The 23411-nt window shown below is 41.3% G+C and overlaps 1 protein-coding gene across 2 annotated transcripts in view; it reads right to left on the reverse strand.

The window, feature by feature from the left end:
* The window catches only part of WNT7A (Wnt family member 7A), a 37229-nt gene extending 14193 nt beyond the window's left edge, over positions 1–23036 (reverse strand). For both annotated transcript variants that reach the window (XR_003399327.1, XM_026857723.1), the window contains exons 1-2: positions 22813–23036; positions 11019–11290 (exon numbers count right to left, since the gene is read on the reverse strand). Coding sequence is in view for 1 of the 2 variants with exons in the window: in XM_026857723.1 (XP_026713524.1) it covers positions 11019–11290; positions 22813–22909 (369 nt within the window). In the remaining variant the exon portion in view is untranslated. The remainder of the gene's footprint in view (positions 1–11018; positions 11291–22812) is intronic.
* Positions 23037–23411: the final 375 nt, after the last annotated feature.

The raw sequence follows: 23411 nt of genomic DNA on the forward strand, positions 1-23411 counted from the left end.
TCTTAGTTTAATTTCTTTGTTAATTCCTTTGGTCTAAAAAGAAGCACAAGGTATGTTCATGTTTGATTCACAGAGACACATCTTTAAGATTCAGTCCTAATACCTAATATACTGTTCACAACTTGGTAAATGTCACTGGAGGTGACCTATTGCCTGCTCTGCCTACCTACTATGTATTCAGCAGGAAAGAGCACCTGAACTATCTCAAACTCACTTTTGTTCCCTTCAGTCACACTATTTTGCAGAGATAATATGATCTAGATGGTGGCAGAGGCTTCAAGACCATTGCCAAGGATGGCTGTACCCTGGGTGGGATATCACCATTCTGGCACATCAGGCAACAACTGCTAGGAAAGTGACAGCTATTCTTGTCATTTTAAGAGAAAATTCCCCCAGCTAATCAGCATGCAATAATTTTAGTCATCAGAAGGAAGAAACTTGATCACAATAACCCATGATGTTTTGTGAACGTACTTCCACACACTTTGTGTTTACAATTCAGAATATTCACATTACCATCAAGCACCACGATTTTTGAGTTAATTGTAATATTGTCATGAGAATAATATTCCACAAAGATTACTTTCAAATTAAGTTTTATACATAAGAGTTTTCCCCCTCCAGTTGCAGTTGTGACAATAGATCCACACTTCCATGTTTTCAAATAGCTTCCACTTATCAGAGATAAGATCCTACCAGCAGAGCCTATCTCTGTAGCCTAGCAGCTGCCAAGATCAGCATGCCCGTATCCAGGCCAAGAATTTTAACAAGGATCTTCTGGCCTGTTGTCAATGAAAATTTCTTCCTATACAGAAGAAAGTGGAATTTCCTAATTTTATGCATAATGCCTAGTGCAGTCTAAGGAAACTTTGGCTGTCTTGCTTACCTAGCTTATTAGATTTTCTCCTTTTCATTCTAAAAGGTATTTTAAGCAATAGTTGAAGCTTTTGTCTTACAGGCAAGCAATTATGTATTAACAAAAATTAATTTTTGAGGTTTACAGTATTGATGCATGTAATTCCTCTTGGTCAGCTCACCCTCCAGACAAGACATAGCTGCTGCTTTTTGTTAATAGATCTACTCATTTACTACTTATAGATGAGTTAAGTAGCAATAACCAACAATACCATTAATAGTTCCTTATAGAGGTAAGCCATGTATAAATGAGTCTGATATCAAAATTGATGGTTTTAACAAAGGGTTAACCAATTGCTCCAGGTCTTTATTTCAGAAGGTTCATAGGATGCCTGTAACAATAGCTTCTAAGCACCAGTTTCACTAGTACCACAAATCCATCAATAAAACAAGTCATGCATGTCTGTAGCACACATTTATTATATTAATCAGATATTGATTTTATAAATCTTTGTTTATGGGGAACCTTAATATAAAGTACAAATATATATATAAATATATATAAAGTATCTGTTAAATAGAATTACAGAAAAATCTTAATGCTAAGGTATTCCTTAGCATAGTTATTTATAATTTTCTGGAAAATATTCTATGACTTTGATTACAGCTTTTAGTCTACATTTGCTCCAACTAGAGCAAGGCAGACTTCTCAGGTTGCTTACCTGAGAAAACAAAGCCTAAGTACTCACTTGGTGTCTGACTTCCTTCTGCCTTCCTATCTTCTTATGTCCCGTTGGCAATGGCTGCACCCTTTTAGTAATTTCAATCAAATATGACAAAGGGTAGAGATTCTGAAGAATCTTCTGTGAAATAAAAGACCACAGGGAGGATACAGATCCTATAAGAGTATGAGCTACGACTCAATTAGAATCTCATGTGAGAACAGCCCTGTAAGATGAATTGAACGTGGCTGAACTCATAAATGTGTGTGGTCTTATATTTAGTGCAAGATCTAGCATGCTTAAGTCAAGGCTAGTTTTCTTGGCGAATGCTACCAAGAGAACCTATTGCTAGACCACTGGCAATAGATGTTGGCTTAGATCTGATTTAGAGTCCATGAATACTAACACTTGCCTTCTGTTTGTCCCGGAGGACCAAATGTAGTACATCATGTGTAGCTCACTTTTAAGTATCAGAAGGCTCAGGGTCATTGCAATAACCAGTTCTAATGCAAATTAATACCAGTGCCTTTTGGCACTAATTGGGCATGCAGAGCCAAGCAACCTCTTTGCCATTACCTGAAACCCTTATCCTTTAATAGATCCATCCTACATGCTTCCACTACCAAAACAGGCCTTGTTTGTGTCCTTGGACTAAAAGGTTGCTCTTCATTTAATTGATTTTTAAATTGTCTGCTTCAAAATACCTGGAAATTCTTTCCATTAAAGCAAAAGTCTGTTCCATTTGTACAGCAAATACTAGCAATTATTGCTTTTCATGAGTGTTCAGAGCTTCATGACTTCAGAGTTTTCTGCCACCAAGTGTCTGATAAAGCATTTGAACAAAACCTTGGCTTAACTTTCATCTTTACCAAAACTTCTGTTATGTATTGTTCTAAACGTCTCTGCTTAGCCCAGGTAACTGAGTTCACATTACTGACTCATCATTGCAAGGCTCTTGGAAATGTTCCTGGAGACACTTTCAGCTCAGACTCTAGAGGTTTGGGTTGTAACTGTAGTAGATTCAAGTTTCTGTCCCCGTTGACACAGCATGGTAGCAGAGGTTCAACCACACAAACCTAGAGTTACATGATGAATGGGTATACTTTGTCAGAGATGTAATGAATGAGACCAGCATAGATGTAATGAAAGATCTCCAGCATAATTCAGTGTAAACTTTATGTGTGGTATAAACACTACCTGCTTGTGTATTAGAAAAGTTTTCAGTGAATAGCCCAGCCTAACCATTAGTTTCCTGCTAACTTGGCCAATACCTACCTTCTGTTGCATTTTTCTAAAATTGCTAAAATATGGAGATGGAAGTGTCTAGTTTTATGCAAGGAGATGAGCCTCAGGTTTGGAATCCTAAATTTGAAGTGTGACAAATGTCATCTGGGGAATATAGGAGAAGCAGAACTGTGCTCATCAGCTATTTCTGAAAATTTTGCAACTTAGGCCTAAATTTAGTATGAAGCTCAAAAATTTTTGATTCTGCTTTGATTTCTAAATACATCAAAAAACACAGGTCAGTAATAATACAAGGTCAAATAGCGATGCCCATAGGTCAGAGTTAAGGCTAAAAGGCACTGTGGTTTTTCTTCCTTACAACTTTTATTACATGATCAGCCTAAGTTTTACAATACCCAAACTTAGTATGCATTTGCTTTGAAGTGATTATGTTTTGCAATAGCTGAATTTATTTCCAGTCAGTAATGTTTGTTTAGAAATGAGGGATTTTGTCATGCAACATGAGAGACACTGAAGACTCTACCAAGAGTCCATCCAAATGTGCTGAAAACACTGGGAGAACTGAATAATCTATACAGCAACTATCTGCATCTGGATGATGTTCCTCTCTGAGTACTGAATGACAAGTGTATGCCCTGTGGGAAATGTTGCTAACTGTCCAAAGAGAAAGACCAAATTAAATTATAAAGTGTCCAAAAACATGCGACCTGGCCAGGGGTTTTGCTGAGAAAATTAATCATTATAGCAAGCATCTGATTATTTCAGTTATAAAAGGTGCATGATATTAAATTTGGAATTCGAGATCTTTGTTATTTATTAACAGACCCTGGCCCTCAGTCCCAGCTATCTTTGTCAGCAGCATGACAGATTGTCAGCTTTAGTAATCACATACATGAAATGCATGTTTTGCTCATAATGCCAGAATCCTCTAAAACTGCGACTGCAGGTAAGTGATAGCATTTATCATTCCCTAATCTTCAGCGTAAATCAGGAATTCAGTTTTCAACCACATAAGATATAGGAGGGAGTTGAAAGCCAAAACACAAGTAGGACCATGTATCACAATTTCTGATTAGCTGAAAGTGGAGGACAAGTGGAATGAAAATTCATTCTTGTGGATTACAGTTCTTGTGCAGTCCAATTCCCTCTCATAATTTAGACTAACATTAATGTTCCCTTTATCTTTCCTCTGGGCTGTTGAGAAGATGCAGAGTTTGTCTGTCAAGTTTGGACTTGTTTTAAGACTATTATCTAAAAAAAGTAGGAAAGGCATAAAACAGAACTTTGATCCTTTCAAATACAATCAAAATACTCTACGAATGCACAGGATGGGGGTTTTTTCACACCTAGGAAATTGCCCAGCGATTGTTGTGCACTGCAAACATTCAGTAGGGATGGGATTTTTGGAAGCACTCAGCTGTGTCCTGTGGTCCCACCAATCCCACTGGGAGTTTTCCCATTCAGTGAACTGGACTTCCTCCAAATTCAGTGCTTGGCCTTACTGGAAATCCTGCTGCCCCCCAGCAAATGTGTGGCGATAAAGTTGCCAGGAAAGACTTTGTTGCATCTAACGCTCCTTTTCTAATTGGACTGAAGTACAGCTGTGGTGCCAGGCCTTGAGGCTGGAGTGCTTGGAGAGAAGGGAGGAACTCTGAACAGGAGGGATGTGAAGCACAGGAACTGTAGGGTGAGACAGGACTGGGTTTACCTCGGATAATGTACTACAACTGGACCCAGGTCTGTGTGTGGACACGCCTTCTCTTCACCTGTACCTTACAGCCATGTCAGTGAGATTTGTCAGAAGCATTTTTTTACATATTCCTTCTGGTCACAGTGAGGCACAAGCCACATGTATAAACCTTCTCCTAAACCTCCATCTGCCCTTTGTAAGCTAGGCAAAATATCGTACAGCTTAATTAAGCAAACCAGCTACCAGGACATGCTACATAGATTTACTTGGCGCACCTAACAGCACGTTTTCTAGATGTTACTTGACATTTTAGCAGTGGAGCTGCATTTTTGATCTGTTAAGAATACTACTGCTTTGTGAGTGAAAATGCTTTTGCTTTGGCTGAAGATGGTTTGCACGGTGTTTTAGGCATAGTTCTCTCCATCACAGTTGTACCACTGCTCTGCCCCATTCTTCACTGCCAGGCTCCATGTTAATATGTCTACCAACCTCATCTGTCAGGGGTCTAAAAAGCTAAAGTTGAAGTCTGCCAGAATTGCTACTACCACTATCAACAAGGGGCACCTACCTGCCAACAGACTGAACTCCCCATCATGGGAATGGATGCATAGGAGGCCTTTTCCTGGTCTCTTATCAATCAGGCAAGAAACTTAGGAAAGGGCTCCATCATTTGCGGGGATAAGTGTTGTTCTAGTTGCACATCTGTTGACGATGGATGTCCAAGTGAGGGAGCAGTAAGGGGAGCCGGATGAACAAGCTCTTGAGCAAGCACACATCACAACTAGTCCCAGGTGTGCTTCTCTCTTTAGGATCCCTCACAGAACTTTTCGCTCCTGAAAATGCTTTCGAACTTCAAGCCACTCTAAATCAGGAATGTACCACAGCTGTGATCGTTTCACAAGCAGTTACTATCTACCAGTAAAGAGGAAAATCATTCAGCAGCTTTGTAGTTAAGGAGCATCCTTAACATTAAGAACTAGAAGGAAGCCTCTGAATACAAAACCCAGGAACATTGCTGTGCCCAAGCCAAAAAAAAAAAAAAAAAAAAAAAACCATTGGAAAATGTTAAGTGCAATTGCAAGGGCACTGTTAAATTCTGAACTCCAAGAAACGTGGCTGTGCTGCCGATACTATAATATCACTTGATTGCTGGTGCCAGGAGTATCAGGGCAGCCTCACCCAGTTCTATTCTGCTTGAAGCTGGTCTCCTAGACTCTCTGGAGTCTATGGTAATTTTCAGCAGCTCCAGACACAGGAGAGCTTTATTCTGGTGAGCATGTGCCATTAGAGGCATTCTGTCTGATGGAGCTGAGAGACAGCTGAATACAGAAGTACATGGTTTTGGTTACTTTTAGCCAGTTGTGCTGTGTGCAGAGATTGTTTAAGGCCAGATTAGAGTTTATACATATATGTGGGAAGGAATCTTCTGGCTCCACTATGGACCCCGTGTCCTCCTGGCACACCAACTGTCCCCTGCAAGCACTGCACTTGCCAGGCAGTATGCATCCCTGATTGTCTTCTGGAAGCAGAGCTCCCACCAGCAGCTGCTGGACTGCCGGGGTCCCCCTAGAAGGTTGTGGAATTCCTTGGGCAGGGCCACCCCAGCAGGGCTGCAAGCGACAAGCTGCCCTCCTCCACTGCAGGCAGCTGAACTGAGCCACGGGTGCGGACAAGGAATAGTGCCATGTTTTCATGTGCTTTAAGACTTAGTTCAGGCAGAACTATTAAATCTCCAGAATTTCATACCTATCTTCAGAACAAAAATAAACGTTAAATTGTTTGGCAGCCTCTTTTATTAGTCTTGTCTCTTTTCAAACAACGCACTATAGATGCTTACAACCTTTCAAGTGGTCCATCTGCAAGATCTGCTTGTGTTCTGTGCTGCTTCTTGTAGTCAGGCTAATAGGGTAGTTAAAGTAAAAGGTATCTTGAATGAAGTAGAAATAGCTGTCTCCTCTAGAGAATAGTTAAATTCTTGCAGTGGTGTGGTGATTGCACACTATGCAAGAACTGGAAGAGATTCAGGAAAGTTATATGGCAGCAATCTCCTTCTGAGGTCAGAGATGCTAGCAAGTAAAGGGGGTGAGTGTCATAAGTGTAGGCTTTACAGAATAGTTTGGGAGAACTCCTGAACTCCATGCTTTCCAAATGATGGTGTTTCACTTCAATATTATTACAGTTTTCCCTAAAGGATAAAATACTAAACACTTCAGTCTATTGTGATCATTGCATGATCCACTTCAGAAACACCTTCTGGTTTCTCATAGCTTTGCTTGATAATTGCAGCAACTTTGTTAGGTATGCACTGCACTTCTATGAGCCTTAGAGCTGAAAGGGAAAACTGAAATGCTTCTGATTCAGAGGATGAATATACGTTGCAAAGTTAGTGCACCTAGGTATGCCTCCAAAGAGAAACGCTGAATAAAAATCCACCTTGACGTGCTCTTGAATTGCAAAAGCCTTCTAATGCAGCCTGTGTCCATGATTTATAACAATGACTCATAATATTGCATTATACTTAATATGATGTAACGCTGATGCAAGATGCCATTCGTGGAATTTCAATGTCACAGAGAAAAAGAGAGGAGAGAGCAATCTGGTCGTGTACCTTGCCATGCTGTCAAAATGAAAAGTTTACACCAAAATATGTAGAACCTTTCAGTACCTACTTTGCTATTTTTTAGCAGGATAACCTGGAGAATAACATTTTTATTTCCCGGAGCATAAGTATCTCTCAGACATACATTATTGTGTTACTTACAATAATTTAATTAACTTTGTACTTGAGAAGACAAATTTGCTAACAGACAATTCAGTCTTGCAATTACAACTCCTCACATAGAAGTTTTCAGGACAAATCAGGATTATGCCTTTAAATTAATTCAAGCTTTATCTCTCTTTTCTGACCCAGCTGTTATGAATTCTCCTGTTCTCTCTGTACTGCTTGCTTCTTCCTGCAGTGAATCAGCATTTCAGGAAATACTAATTCAAAGAGGAAAGACACCCTAAACTCTGTTTCTGGAGGTCAGAAATAGCTGCTCTTCAATTGGCTTGACAAATGATGTGAGGCTTCTTGGGCTGCTTGGGGCTGGTTTTGTAGGGTGTATGTGACCCCTGTTTTGAACTCTGCCCCTTCCCTTCCAAGTAGCCTGGGAACTTTGAAGTTGTGCCTATGTACTACAGAACTGAGTCCTGGTGGTTTCTCACCAAGACAGAGAGAGAAACAGAGAGTTAAAGCTCTGTCCTTTAACAATAAGGAAAACTGTTACTCGCTCCACCCCAGCAGTGCATGTATCATGGGTGCTCATTCTGCAGGAACCTCTGGCATCACTGGCATGAGTTTGTGGTGTGGGAGCAGCTGGGAATGGAGACATTTCACACACTCTGGTCTCAGGTGGAAGTGCTGCTCACTGCATCCTGGGTGTGCACACAAGTTTTTTTCAAGTGTTGTACTACCAAAGCTGTTGAGGAAAAGGAACATGGATGTTCTCTACCTATGACCTCTAAAATCCTCCACATTTGACACAGTCAATTTTAATTTACTCCTCGAAAGAGCTGACAGATAATTGTACTACTGCTCCGACAGTCATGTATTCAGTAGGTTCAGAGACTGTCATTGGCACCATATGAAGCAGAGAGACATCTGCCTAGGTAAAACAAGACTATGCGAATGTGGAAAGTTTTGAACTGAGACCTTCAAAACGTCTGGATCAGGCTTTTCCTGTTGGTTCTCTATTTGTTTATGCCATGCGGTCCTACCTATGCTCAGTGTCCATCGTAAGTCCAGCAGGCCTGCCTACTGCAGTGCAAAGTGCTTGTCAAGATGGAAGAGATTAATTTACCAGTGATTCTGAAGAAGACAACTAGAAAATATTATACATATGATTTACCAGAGCGCATCCTGAATGACCTGCAGCTAGCGTCATCCTAAAGCAGGACCTTTTCACAGGTCATTCGTGCCCGCCTCTGGAGGGGGCACAGCACACAATGCAGTTTCACACTGCGAGACCAAAGAAGTAGAGACTGACTTTTGAACAGTGTAGCGGTGCCTACAGGTGAAGATAACAAATCAATAAGAATTGAACATCAGGTTTATTTTTGGAAGCCCAGTAGGTGCCAGTCTGTCTCCTAGGTGCATAAATATCATCAAAAACCTAGCCATGGGCAAGTAAAACTAGACAAGAATGTGTAGCCCAGAGGAAAGCCACCAAGAATAGAATGTGTGGAGGCTGATAAGATCCGTATTTCTCCAAAAGGGAGAGTACCACCTCAAAACAAGACAGTCTTTGTTGTGAAGGGGTTAGGCTGTGAGAGACCTAGCTTGCCAAATACCTGTAATGGCCTCCCTCTGCCAATTGTCTTTAAATACTGTGATCTTTCTCATAAGAGCAAAGCCTGAAAGGAATCTCTCTAGCAAAAACATCATTTACTCATTCTCTACAGGATGATGGAGTAACATGCCTCTTCTCAGTCATGTTACTCTTTCTTTCCCCTGCAGATTTCAAACAGAGATTTGTTCGAACAAAGATCAGTAATTTTGTTCTGTAAGGGATGCAGGAAGAAGCGTAGAAATATCTCTAGATCAGAACAGTTCCTGAGCCTGCTGGAGAAATGGCAGATCGCCAGAGATAGCATGCACCACTGTTCTCCCAGATAACAATGCGTAGAGCTGAATCTTCCAGGCATAATCTTTTAGGACAGCAAATTGTGCACATGTAGGTGAGAAACACAGGGAGCTTGTGTCCTCAAGGGAAGGCTGCTGAATGCTTTGCCTTCCCACAGGTCAGCTCCAGGACCAATAGCCCTTCTCCTCTACCCAAGGTCCATACCTGGGTGATAATGGAGACAAAAAATGCAACTTCTTTTTGTGTCTGTATCTTTGAGTTTTGCGTTGGAAAAAAAATTCTAGACTGCAGCCAGTTCCGTCTATGTTTGCAGTCCTCTGTAGGTTGATGTGTCATTTCTTGGGAATCTTTTACTGCCAGCACCTATTGAATAAAAGCAGACCTTTCAAGGAAGTAGCTTTCCCACAAAGGTGAAACTACTCTCTGCTCTATTTTATTTCGGTGGACTTGTGCCTGTATAGCAGAGCAGACTGTGGGTCTTGGTGTTTTACCGGGCTTTTCAGTATGTGCCTTCATGCTACCAGAGGCTGAGTAATAAAGATCTCAGATAATTTCTTTAGCAAATATTAAGGGCTAGTCCTTGAGTTATTCTCAGAATTCAGTGTCAATTTTGCTAGTGTTTTTAAGTACCCTGTTTGCACTAGAAAGCCAGACACAAGCATTGAGGATATTAGACCGAGTAAAAACCATAATCTCACCTATAAAACAACTACAGTAGCATTAAATAAAAGAAGGGTTAGGCTTTTGTTTGGAGTGGAAATGGCTTTTCTTCAATACAATCTGCTTGGCTCCAGCATAAGTGGAGATGTCTCAGAGCCTACAGGTAATTTACCACAACAAAAATAGTATCCACAAATGAACTGCTGTTCCTAACTTCCTTCTCCCATTTGCTTCTAAGTCACACTAACATAATGATAAAATCAGTACTAATGCACAGGACTGCAAACAGTGGAGAAGGTAAAATAGAGACCTCAGAAAGCAAGAGGATTTACATTCATTCTCTAAGATGTGATCAGCAAAACGGTAACTCGTGCATGGAAAGCAGTGCTGGACCATACCTGGCCACAGCTGTATGGGCAGCACACAGACATCCCCTGGCTATTCCTAGCCGGTGTAATCAGAGCCCCTCCACCACTGAGACTGCGCTAGGCTATGCTGGGGGATGCCTGACCTGCAAAGATCTGAGCAGCACAGATCAGATAGGGTCTTGCATCTGCAATGGCTGCCACTGACAATAGGAAAACTGGCTGAGTGCAGCAAATGGCAAAGGCAGCAAACCCAGGGCATTCAGCACTCAGGATCCCCAGGAAACATGCGTGTGGGAAGCCGCTGAATTCCTGTCTTCTCGAGAGCTGCTTCTGCAGTAGCTGCTTCCAGCTACTCGGTCCCAAAGAAAGGGAAGGCAGGAGTCTTGCTGTGTAAAATCATAAAACAAATCCATATAATGGTGTAACAGTGAGTCAGCCTGTGTTCTTTTTGCTAAAGTATTTTTCTCCTTATAGAGGTAGTCCTCACACAAAGAGCAAGGTTTAAACAGTTGGGTTGAAAATGATCCCTTTTTAAATGAGTGAGAAGTTCATGTCTGAACCTGACGAGAATCCCATTCACCCACACAGTAGCAGGCAAGCTTTTTATCATAAGCACCATTTGACTTTCCAGATAAAATGTTTGTTTGCTTTTTTCTTTTTACAGCTGTAAAAAAGTAACAGTTAAATATTGATGGACGGATGGTCCAACAAACTTGTATAACTTGCAGAGGTGTCTACTGTAAAATGAGGTTAGCATTAAAGCGCACCATAGTTCTCGTGAGCTGAACGTGATCTAACCCCATCTCCCATCCTAGGCCGGAGGTGGCTCCATCTGAGGGACAACAGTACTTACCTTCCGCCCGGCCTCATTGTTGTGCAGGTTCATGAGCGTCCTTGCATTTTGCTTAATCTCCCGGGCATCCACAAACACTTTGGCGAATCCTATTCCGTATCTGATGTCAGCAGAGCAGCCTCCCCATTTCCATCCTTCCTCTTTATGGTACTGTCCTTGTTTTTCTTTGTCACAACCACAGTCACTCAGGTTGCCCTGTGTACAGGCAGCCGTGATTGCATGTGCTACTCCAGCAGCAATGATGGCATATGTGAACGCTGCTTCTCTGCTACCTGAAATTAAAACAGTGCCATAAATACATTATACAACATGGTGACATTAGTTAGAAAAAGATAGGCAAGTTCCTGCGGTGCAAACGTCGGAGGGCTATTATTGGAAGTGCTGTAAATCTGCAGGCATAAGCAGGTCTCTTCTCTTCTAAGTATTGATTTTTGTGGATGTTCACTCTCTAAAATGAGAGCTGTCCATGAGGTAGTAGGAGATAGAGTATTATTTAGGTAACTTCATATATATATATTTCCAGATGGTATTAGAATTAGTCAGAGTAAACTTTTTATAGCAAAAGGGTGGGATGGAAAATGCTATAGCTCAAAAAGAAAGAAAAAAAAAAAGTAAATGGGTGTAATTGGGAATGAAATTGCTAAAACATCAATATTCAACTTTTTAAAAAATCAGTTCAGAAATGGGATTTTATTTAGAAATTTAATTCTGCCCTATTTTTACAGGAAAACAACCTCTGTTAGAAATCTTGTTCAGAAAATATTTTAGCTGAGCTCAAACTTTTTTTTCATATTGTAGGTGTCACAAAGTTTTCAATACAGACATTTTTGCTGAAACTCAATGAAATGAGATTTGGTTTTAATCTGAAGATTTCTCACAGGATGGAAAAAACTCCTGGCCTGTTGTAGGTACCATGACAAAAGCAAGGCAAAGTAACAGCTCACTAAGAGAGCTATGAGGAAGACATTAAGCCAATATTGTTTTGTGCAATATGGCTATAATGACAAGCTTCTCTTTGTTAGGGGGGTTTCTCACTATGATTTAATTTATCTTCTTGAAGATTTCTTGCATTCTGGTGTGAGGATTTCCCACGTGTGGATTCTATAGGATCTGCAATGCTTTTGGAACCAGTTCCGCTGAGAGAGGGGCCCTTCAAAACATAAGGAGGTTTGCAGAGGTTGTCCATGTATATCGAACAGCCCTTTAAAAATTCTTGGACCTCCCAGATTAAGAATTTACCCCTACTCTTGTTTCCCCAATGACAAAATGTACCCTTGCATCAACAGGATCAGAAGCAGGCTCAGGCTCTTAATTAGGAGAGGGCAGATGGGAAGATCAGCTTCCCTCCTCCAAACACCCGCCAGTTAAGTTCTGGCAGACCTCAACTGCTGGCAATAGTTTATTATATACGAAACAAGCAAATTTCTGCTGTTTATTGGATTTCACAAAAATATAATCACATTGGAAAAGAAATCCTACAAGCACTTCATTCTTGGCTACATCCCTTTCACATATAAGATCTAGATTTCTGTACTTGTCACTAAATGATTTTTTTAATGAAAAATATTCACTTCCTTATGGCAAGGAAGTAAAATGGAAAACAAGATGACACCATCAAAATCTGTTAATAGGCAACTTCGTACCCTTTTATTAGCATAGGCAATATTCCCGTTGATACTGCTATGCACAGTGTTTATTGAAGAACTTGTAGTCAAGTATCGGATTTCCTCTGAGGATTTCTTGTTTTCCCTTATTTAGAAAAAGAAAAATCATAAAATGTTGAATTGTTATGACTATGGACTTTGAAGATGAGGCTTTCTAGAACTAATGGTTTTTTTATGAAAATCTAAACGTAAGATAGAAATTCCAGGTTTTAGGCATATTTGGAGTTGTGCTCTCAGCACTTCTGCAGCCATGTGTGGAGACCAGAGGAGGAAGGTGGAAGTGAGGTCCCGCTCAAGAATGAATCCACGAGGACCAGCCACAATACCTTTCTAATTCCTCCTCCAGTTTATCCTCAGCAATATCCTCACTATTTTAAGTACAACACGATGAAAAATGCACTGATAAATGGGAGAAGGTACAATAAGAAGTCCCACTTTCTCCACTCAGAGGGGAGCAACGCATTATACCAGATTTCTGTTTCATGAAACAGCAAATGGGACATCATTAAAAAATTATTTTGAGTTGAAATTTGCTTCTGGTTCTGGTTTTCCTTTTGTTGGATGATTTCAGATCTACCACAAGTTGTTTTCAAGATCTAGAATAAAAACAAAAACTGAGAAATCATTTTAATCTGACACACTCAACACTGTAAAGACTAAGCAGATCTGTTGCTTCTTAGAAGGGAGAAAAATGCCAGGCAAAGAGTATAAAACTAGCACAAGCAGAATTAGAATCCAATGTCAAGCTTGATTACACAAAGTAAGTTATTTTATAAGTTTGTCTTGTTTGGGGGAAAATCTAGCAGTTTTTTAAAACTAAAAGTTAGGAGATTACAAGGTGAAAAAAGCAAGTGTCTGGAGGAATTGATCCAGGTAGGAAGTACCTTGGCACTTGTGTCGTATTGATAAAGGGGCGCAGACTTGTCATGTCTGCATCAAACTAACTCTGTTTTCCATAAATGATTCACTTTTTTGAGCTTCATTACCCTGTCTGGCTTATAGTAATGTCAGCATACAGGCTAGGGGTAAGCGTAGTTCATTTTGAGCCATTTCTGTGATAGTGCTTTAGATACCAAAACAGTGTAAGAGGGGTTTTGTAACCAAATGGGATAGCATGAATACATGTATTTTCCTGACACTTTTTAATAGTGAATACTACTCCTCTACTTCTGATTTCAGCAGACAGTTGAAATGCTTGAAGGATCTCAGAGGGAAACACTGCTTTAACAAGGCACGCTCAGGCAGCTGCTCCTTGCAGGCAATGGTTTGTTTCCTCCAGGCTTCTGCTGATGCTCTAAAACAGGCTGACCAAGGAAGTACTGCTCCATATTCACTCTGATCTCAAAATATGAGTAAGTACAACCTCATCACTTCTGGATTCTCAAAGATGAACAATTTGGGAAATGACCTGATACAGTACTCCTTTATTTTCTTCATTGTTTACCTTTCAGCCTACACTTTTTACATGCATCTGACAGCCAACTTAGACCTGTGCCTTACTTTCCGTCTGAAAATTTAGTAGTAAAAAAGTATCCTAGCATTAGAAAAAGGCCAGGCTTTGATATTAACACAATCATGAGACTCTCTTGTCTCAGTAGGTGATGGTGACTGCAACATCACAAAATAGTTGATAGGTGGGAACAGCACTTCTGGTTCAGGAATAAAAAGAAACTTGGCAAAGCAGGAGATAGGGTACAAGATATAGGATAAGGAAAGAAATGAACTGGCATCACACCATGTGAGACACAAAGCCCACTTTGGCCAATGACCTTGGCCAATGACCAGCACAAGCAAAACACTTCTCTCCTAGCAAAAATAGATAGTCAGTAGGTTGATGGCAACATCAAGGGTTTTGCTCTTCTGTATAACTGAAAAAGTGCAGAAAGCCCTAATCTGCAGTCATTACCTTCTCTAGATGGCTAGAAAGATCAGACAGTAGCTGGAACAGTAAACTAGCATGTTTTCAGCAGTGAGATCAGAAAAGACCTTTGGAGAGAGTTTAAATAAAATGCACTCATTGACATGGGCTACTCAAACATCCTCTTCAACAATTTTCTGACCTATTCGCTAGACACACTGAGTGGAGACCCAGGGATTAAATCTTCTTGCAGTCAGTTCCAAATTAATCCATCCTTAAACTGCAAGTGGATTTTTTTTTCCAATATTTGGGGGAAAAAAAAAAAAAAAAAAAAAAAGAAGAAAACTTCAATTTAAAGTCATCACAGATGCTGAGTCAACTTGAGTGGTTTTTGTGGAGGCTTTTCCAGCCAGTGACTTGCAAGGGTGCACATAACACCACTTGTGATGAGTAAAGTGGCAAAAGAAAGAATGATGGCTGCCTGAGACCTACAGGAGTTGCAGAGAAAGGTGTGGAGTTAGCTATATGGGTAGAAGAATTGTAAGTCATCCTTTCAGCTCCCAAATGACATGCTCTTCTCATTGTCCTAAATAAGCAAAGGCTAGACACACACCAGAGCCAAACTCCAAGCATTATAAACTTCAGAAAAGGATCTTGCAGTCTTTCAGAGGTTGCTCTGGTCATTTACAAGACCAGTGATCCAACACGGCTTTCTAACCATGGCAGCATTTCCAGGTATAACCACTGTAATACCATAAGTGATGTTCAAGCTCAGTGCAGATGTGCTGGGACTGGTGGGGAGCAGGGAGGCACCACCTGCTCCTGATCCTAGCAGTGCCACCCATCAGCAATCAGCCTGGCAGCGGGGTGTGGGCATCAACATCTGTCTGGTTTGGCTCCCACTATCCAGACCCGGGACTCTCCTCAGCCTAGACAAGTGCTTCAGTGCTGCATGTACACAGAGGCTTTTCCTCACGTGTTGGCCATAAGTATCTCCCTGCTCTTTCTACTTTTTTTCTGGACCTAAATAAGGTATGCAGTGTGTTATAACTCCATTTGCTTTGATGTCAGATAGGCTGGCATCCATGGCTTCTGATATTTCTGCAGCTCTACTCTATTGATCATCCTCTAAAGCACTGGAGTCCTGTCTTTAGACCCCCCACTGGGTAGCACATGACAATCCCAAGTTGTCTTGAACTTTGTCTCTGAGCTCTGCACAGTCAACCACTGCCACAGAGTGTCAGATATCATAAGGGGAAGCACTAAGATTATCACAGGTAATTACAAATATAAATATTACCAGCACAGATGGCTCTCCCATAACTGAGCATAATTATATACAACTCATGCACACCTAGAAGCGTTAGTCCTGCAAACACTCACATACATATCTTTGCTCTTGTGTATAAATGTCTGTGGGACTGGGCTTTGTCTGATCAGCAAGTGGCCTGCCCGTGTATCAGCTGCAAAGAGTGGCCTGCATTCTGGGCTTAATTTAGCTGAAAATTTTTTAATCTTAAAAATTGAACAGTTTGTAAAAAAGCTTCATTCATGTTGATCAGAAATAGGAACCCAGTTTTAAAAAGAAGCACTATAACTTGATGTTGCATGGGAAACAGGACCTAAGCCTGCAAGATGTGGAGTGGATTTACTTGCAGGAAGTCGGTAGGTGCTCAGCAGTTTGGTACCTCTTGGTATCTAAGTATGTTTAAATAGCTTGGCCCACCTTATCAGTCCCCCTCATAAATCGAGTAAGCTGTGAAATGAAAAAGACAAATTTCTATTTATCTCACTGGAAAACATAGGTTGTATTTTCTGCTATTTAAAGCCAAAGGGTCAGAGAGGGAGTTATCTGCACTGACATGAGCTGAAATATGATTGTGAAAATAGAAAGATGGAAAATACAAGATACCTTGCCAATTATGTGCCATAGCTAACTTTACTTCACATCTTTCTATAGAGGTCATAACTCACAGCTAGGAAAAATGAAGAGCAGAACTCATCCTCTGCCTACTTTGGGGTGTGCCTCCTCCTTCCTTGGTAGGCTGTGTATGGTCTTGCAGATTTTTTATTTTCAATCTTTCTTTAACCTAGCATGTGTGATTAATAAAAATAGTAGCTTAAAAAAATCATTGAAGCATCCCCCTCCTATTTGTCTTCCCCCTTCTGTAATCGTTCAAAGTTTTGAGGGGTTTGGTGCCTTGAAATATTGTACTGACTTGAAATGAAAATGACAGTTCCCTATAAATCAGCAGCATGTTCTTTGCAAAGATTAGTACCAATAAATAAAATAAGTAGAATTGCTGCTCTAAGAGGCATTTGAGACTTTGGGGGGTTTAGTCACTGCCCACTTTCACAAGTTTGTTTGTTTCATCAACACATGAAATTCTTGGAAGAGGAAACACTCCATGTATAGTGATTATTTTTGAAAATACCCTTTTTAAACTTACAAAGTTACTACTCAGGGTACGTGCATTACCAAAATCACAGCCAGTATTTTGGAGTTCAGCAGTTTCCCCTTTTCAAATAGCTCTGACCCCTCCACACCGCTGCCTTACTTTAGAAAACACCACATACTGACCGTGTGCTACGAGATAGCTGTTCTACCTTTCAATGAAATGTAATCTTTCTGTTTCTCTGAAACATGTACTCACAAGACACATCCGAAGGCAGGTATGAAAACCTTCTGGTGGGAATTCCAACTGCAGTGACCTTGGGGCAATGTTTTATCTTACTGTGACAGTCCCTGCTGAGAAGGATTGACTTTCTGGCATAAAGCAGCATGCTGGGTTTTGGATGTTCAGGCCATATTTCAGCCTGGTCTCTGTTTTGCCTGCAAATAACTGTTCTCATGCAAGGTACTGACATCAAAAACTGGTTGCAAGGGCTGGAAACTTAGCGCAGAAATGCAAATACTGACCTTGCTTGAGTAGATAGCAAGACTCGTGTTAATTAAAGTATCTCTTTTCTGTATATCTCAGGATATTCCTAACACCACTGGTTCAGAAAACAGAGTATTTATCAATCTTTCTTCTAAATATTGATGATGCCAAACAGTGCAGCATCACTTAGAACCTAGTTTCCCACAGATTTGTGCAAGTAGTCTTCCATGCAATATAAAAACAGCAAGCATTGTTATAATGATCATGGTGATTTACTTGATCTGTTATAATTCAAAGAATTAGACTAAAACCTGACACAAGAGACTAAAAATGTATTTAAAATCAAAAAGCTCTAGAAAATGATAGAAGATTAAATTCTCTCTTGAACACACCTGTACCAGGATATTTTCAAAAGTGTTTGTCTTTAACACAGTGACAAAATGAAGTTTTACTCCATTGTTGCTCTTTTAACTTTACCAGACCAGACAGGAGAATGAGCTAGATCTTGTTCTCTTTTGCATGCTAGCAAAAGAAATAGTTGCTGATAGCTACTGAACAAGCTAGTTAAGAGTTTGGCTTGTAGGATAGTTGTAAATTCACAGAATCATGGAATCGTCTACATTGGAAAAGACCTTGTAGATCCTCCAGTCCAACCATTAACCTCACACTGACAGTTCCCAACTACACCAGATCCCTCAGCGCTATGTCAACTCTACTCTTCAACCCCTCCAGGGATGGGCACTCCACCACCTCCCTGGGCAGCCCATTCCAATGAATATTTCTTTTGTTTCAACAGGCAAGAGTGGGAATGTCCCCTCTTCCTTAATGTTGTGGAAACCACAGAAGAAAAGTTTATTTCAATATATGGAAAATAAATCGCTGCTAAATTCAGCCCAGTGGGCAGTGTAGAGCTAACAGTATCTGTATAAAGGAAAACTAACCGCCTCGCCTGTTTCTCTGTGCACATCTGGGTACACCTGTAACGTCCCCTGAGTCAAAGGCACTGCACACAGTGTACACAGGTGCTGAGTTGGCCTGCTGTGCTTAGAAGTTTTAAAACCAGTTTGTCCATGTGGATTCTTGTTTTGATTTCAGCTTTGCTTATTCATGAGTACTGTCAGATGGATGAAGGTATCAAGGTGCTTATACTGAAACCTTTTTCAGTGTAAAAGAAACCAAAGAACTGATGCATGTGAGTAAGACCAGGATGAAAATTTGGTTGAAACCAATTTTGCTGCAATGCTATGATGGTCTATATGTCTTCATAGCCCTCGGCTGATTCCCTCCATCCTCTCCCATGCAAGGTCCAGGACACCTTCTGCAAGGCTGTGGTGCCTTTCTTTTCATAGATCTGCACTGCAATGAGTTTCCACTTCGCTGTATCACTTCGTAAAGATGCAGCCAAGCAGTTTGTATTATTTTTACTTGGGAAGTCTCATTTAAGAGTGGCGGTGCTGCTCAGTTATGACAAAAAGACACATTTTTTTAAATTTTTGCCTTATGATGCCAATATGATGCTGTCCTCTAGATAGCATGTAGTATCTGTATCTTAAGGCAATTATTTGAGATGGATCCTCCTTGGCCTGTGATTATCACAAACAGCAAAGTGACTGTTAACTACCTGTTCACAAGGTGTCACACTGCAAAGTGGGCTACTAAGGCACCTGATGAAAACCCTTGGCCATAGCACTTGCTCTTTCTGTGATCCATCAGAGCCCAAATCTGATTTTCAGATTCTATCAGAGGCATCTCTGGTTGCTCAGATGTTTAGGCTTGAAGCACATTTCACCTGAAGAGAGGTGGGCAGGAGTTTTTTGGCCTCTCCTGCTTTAAAACCTTGGGTTTGATTGTGGCCATCTTCAGGAACAGAACTGATGACCACTGTAATAAATATGTTTGTATTTTGAAGTGTCCAAATTGCAGCATTGCGTCATCGCCATGGTTATTTTAAAAATTCTCTTTGTGACTTTACATTATTAATAAGGTGTCTACAGAACTGTCTAGAAAAAGAATCCTTGTGTTGATCTTGATTGTGAGTTTATAATTTCCTGTCATAATAGGACCAAGTCCTTAGCTGGAGTAAACTGATGTTGCTTTTACTGTGTTTTTTCTCTTCATGTTATTGGCATTATTCTCACCAGCTATAATGATAAGATATCCACAGTATGTCAGTAGGGAAGACTCTCTTTTGAAGGACAAACTAGATTAAAATGACACAAGAAACAGAGAATATATTCTGTGCATTGGAGGGAAGCATGCTGTAACAACCTGGAAACTCAACTCTGTGATCATAAATACAATGTATGAATTTAAACGGTTGCTAACTGTAACTCTACAGCTAAGTTATTGCTGGAGGACGGATTAAATGTGAATTTGTTAAAATACAGATATCTACATTCTATAGATCAGAACAGGAAAATTTTGTATGATGGTTTCCTTCTACTGACTTCAGAGTGTTTCACCAAGGCTAGCATCCCTGTTGCCATTTTAAAAACGAGAAAAGAGAACAGGAGGAGAGTGCCACCGTCCCTCAGCCACACAGCAGCAGAGCCATGAGAACTTGGGCCTCCTGAATCACCTTGCAGTGTCAACAAGAGATCTTAAATAATTTGGGTACATTTGCACAACATTCATAAAACAGATTACTCAATAAAGGTAAAAGTAATGAAACGTGGTTTTGAAGAGATTTGGCTTGATGTGCCATCAAAATCATGGGTCAGGAAATAGTTCACAACTATCTGTGGTATCCAAGGGAACTTATTTGTATGGACTAACACACGCAAATTCTATTAGCATAAGTTACTTAAGCACATCCTCACAAATTGATATTAGACTGTGCTCACCGCACACGTTCAGCAGTGCAGTGGCAAGGCGAGCCACATTACTGTCATTCTGAAGTCATATCCTAATCATAGAGCGAGTACATCAGTGCCACTCCAGAGGCAGAGCAAAGCCTCTAATAGAGAAAGCGGAATGAGGTCATGTGTGGCCCACTGACTTTATTGAAAGTAGCAACACAAAGGTGCCCTGTGCAATTCCGAGGTAATAACTTTAAGGATGCAATTGGCTGAGAAATATAATCAGTCTTTGAATGCTATAAAAGGTACTAATGTATTAGTTGCTCTTTGAATAGTATTTTGTAATACACACCATGTCAAAGGAGTGAGAACCTAGAGCTGTTTCTGATAATTAAAAAAGTTACAGGATTATTCTTGTGCACAGTAACTTTAAAATCTGCCCTATAGGGTATATCATTCTTCATGTCATACGTCTCTCTCTCTTTCCTGTTTAGCGTAAGGGACACAGGCCTGATCTCCTGTTTGTGTGCACCAAATTTGACTTACAACTTTATGGCATGTAGGTTTTACCCTTTTTAACCAGAGCAAAATATTAGCCTCTATTTCTCTGAATGGTAACCTCGAGCACACCCTGATGCAGAGATCTAAGGGAAAGAGGGATAAATGTAGGGATCAGATGCTTTTTCCTTACAGCCATGGAAAGATGAGCTGTGTCAGATACACTAGGTTTCTATACATGCTGATAGGGAAGAAGCAGAAGAGCAGGGAGACAACCTGAGCAGGAGTGATTACATTATAATATTTCACGGTGTTTGAGGGCCTGAGTATTTTTCTCCTTGAAACACCATGCATGTCTTGTATGCAAGTTAAATTCACTATTGCACATTTCAAGCCTGTGTGAATTTTATTAAAGTTTATGTTCAAATGTAAATGTATAACCTGTTTAAATTTGAAGGTTTTGGTTATTCTTTAAATGAGTTTTATAATTTGGATGCCATTCAACACTCGACTGTGTTCCGAAACCAGCGATGAATTTGCCCTATCCATCTTAGCCTCGTAATGGATAGATAGAACGTATTAAGAGTTATCACCTCAAAGACAGATCAAAGTCTACTTCCTTTAATATTGACTTTCTTTAAAAGGACCTAAATATAACCTGCTAGCTCAATAATTCAATTTTGGGAGGGGGGGAGGAACTGAGAGCATGTTTATACAATAGACCACAATAACTCTGCAGTTTTGATTTGTTGGAGAAGAAGAAATCCTTCTCACATTTTCTGTTTAAGGAAATGTTACTCTTAGACTAAATGAGGCTAAACCTGTCAGCCATCCAAATGGACTCTTCACTGACATAAGTGGCAAACACTTGCATGGATCACTGACAGGAACAGCTCAGCTCAAGGAATAGAAACAATGAGCTAATCTGAATAAATGGTCCATTTTCAGATGTTTCACAATGTCATGCAGGGTGGTTTTTACATTCCCTACTTGACTCACTCTGATTATCAAAGGTGTTGAAAGATTGGTAACTCACACAGGGCTTTCAAATTTGTTTTGTTCTCTTTCCATTCTTTCCTTAAATATCTGCAAGTTTTCAAAAATACACATATCAACATGCACAGATGTGATAAAATATAGGTTGAGTTAACAACAGGTATTCTTGGGGGTCCTGAGGCAGAGTGGCAAGGCTGTATCTCTGCTTTTTGTGAGAATGCAAGGAATGAGGTACTAGGGATGTATCCTGCCATTTGTCCGTATATGACTAAACAGTGCTTGGAGCCAGTCCAGTCCAGGGGGTTTCCCGACAAGCTAGAAGTCAGGCACAGCTGCTGTGTGACTGCTCAGGGCTCTTCCAGATTCTCTCAACAGTCACTTCTTCTGTTCTCATTAAATATCCATCTTTTCTATCACACTAAGCATTATTTGATGGGTTTTCTGGGTTTTGCATCTACATTTTAGATGGAGAGGAGGCAGAAAGACCTCAAGGCTGGAAACCATAGATCACAACTTCAACTTCTGGACGCAGAATGCCATACTGCGAGTGATTAGTTTTCAATGACGGCTCTAAAAATGGCTATACCTGTATTTGGAAAGCACTTTTCCTCGGCCTTTGTGGTTTAAGTGCTGTGGAATCACCTACACCTCAGAAGCGTAATTCTAACCCCGGTCAGCATTTGGTCTCTGGCCACTACCTTTAAGCAGGACCAAACACCTTTTTCTCACCCCTAAGTACATGAATAAAGCTGCTGTCCCATGTACACAAATGGAAAACCTTTCAGAATGCATTTGTGAGAGCAGGACAGTGAAATTACTGTGGTGGAACCTAACGCATGTGGAAATGCTTCCCCAAATCGCAGCAAGGGCCACGGCAGGTGCCCTGCTAGGAGGAAGCACAGCTGCCTGTCGCATTGGTAAGGACAGCGCCCAGGTGACCACGGTCAGGGTGACAGTCCTGCCCAGGCTGGCACAAGCGCTCTGAGCTACCTGGTCATTCCCTGTGCCAAGAGCTGTGCCCCGTGACACTCCCCGCATGCCCCCGTTTGGTGTCGCGCGGGTGGGAGCTGGTCAGCGGCGAGCAGAGAGGCAACGTACCCACTTTCAGCTCCTTCCCGAAGACAGTCCTCTCTCCCAGGGCAGAGCAGTTCCAGCGCCCGTTGCGAAACTGGAATTGGCACTCGTTGATGCCCATCTGGGACCCTTCCCCGATGACGATAATAGCGTCGGGCCTGCTCTGGCAGATCGCCCGCTGCCGGGGGGCAAGACCCGGGATCTTGTTACAGATGATGCTGGCTCCCAGGGCCACCACAGAGGAAAAACCCCTGCAACGACAAGACACCAGGGGTGGCTGAGAAGAGGCTCATCCCGGAGGCGGCTGCGGCACCCTGCTGCCTTCCCGTGCTGCAGGGCCCGGCTTTGGCAGGTGCCCCCGGAAAACACCCGCCTCTTCCCCCTGTCGTTTCCCTCTCCCTCTCTCCCCAGCCTAAGCAGAGATAAGGAGCACGTGGGCTCCTGCCAAAACGGGACCCAACTTCCTCATTCGTAAATTAAAGCTCATGCAGCGGCGTTGCGTGCCCGGGCCACGCACAGGCAACGGGCTGGGAGGGTTTTCCCTCTCTTGTGGAACAGTTAGAGGGAGGGAGGAAAGGGGGATAACCCGCGCTCTCAGCCCCCGGGCTGCGCCGCCTCCCCCC

This window comes from Athene cunicularia (genome assembly GCF_003259725.1).
Source record: "Athene cunicularia isolate RWA chromosome 12 unlocalized genomic scaffold, athCun1 chr12_part1, whole genome shotgun sequence".
NCBI classification, from domain to species: Eukaryota; Metazoa; Chordata; class Aves; order Strigiformes; family Strigidae; genus Athene; species Athene cunicularia.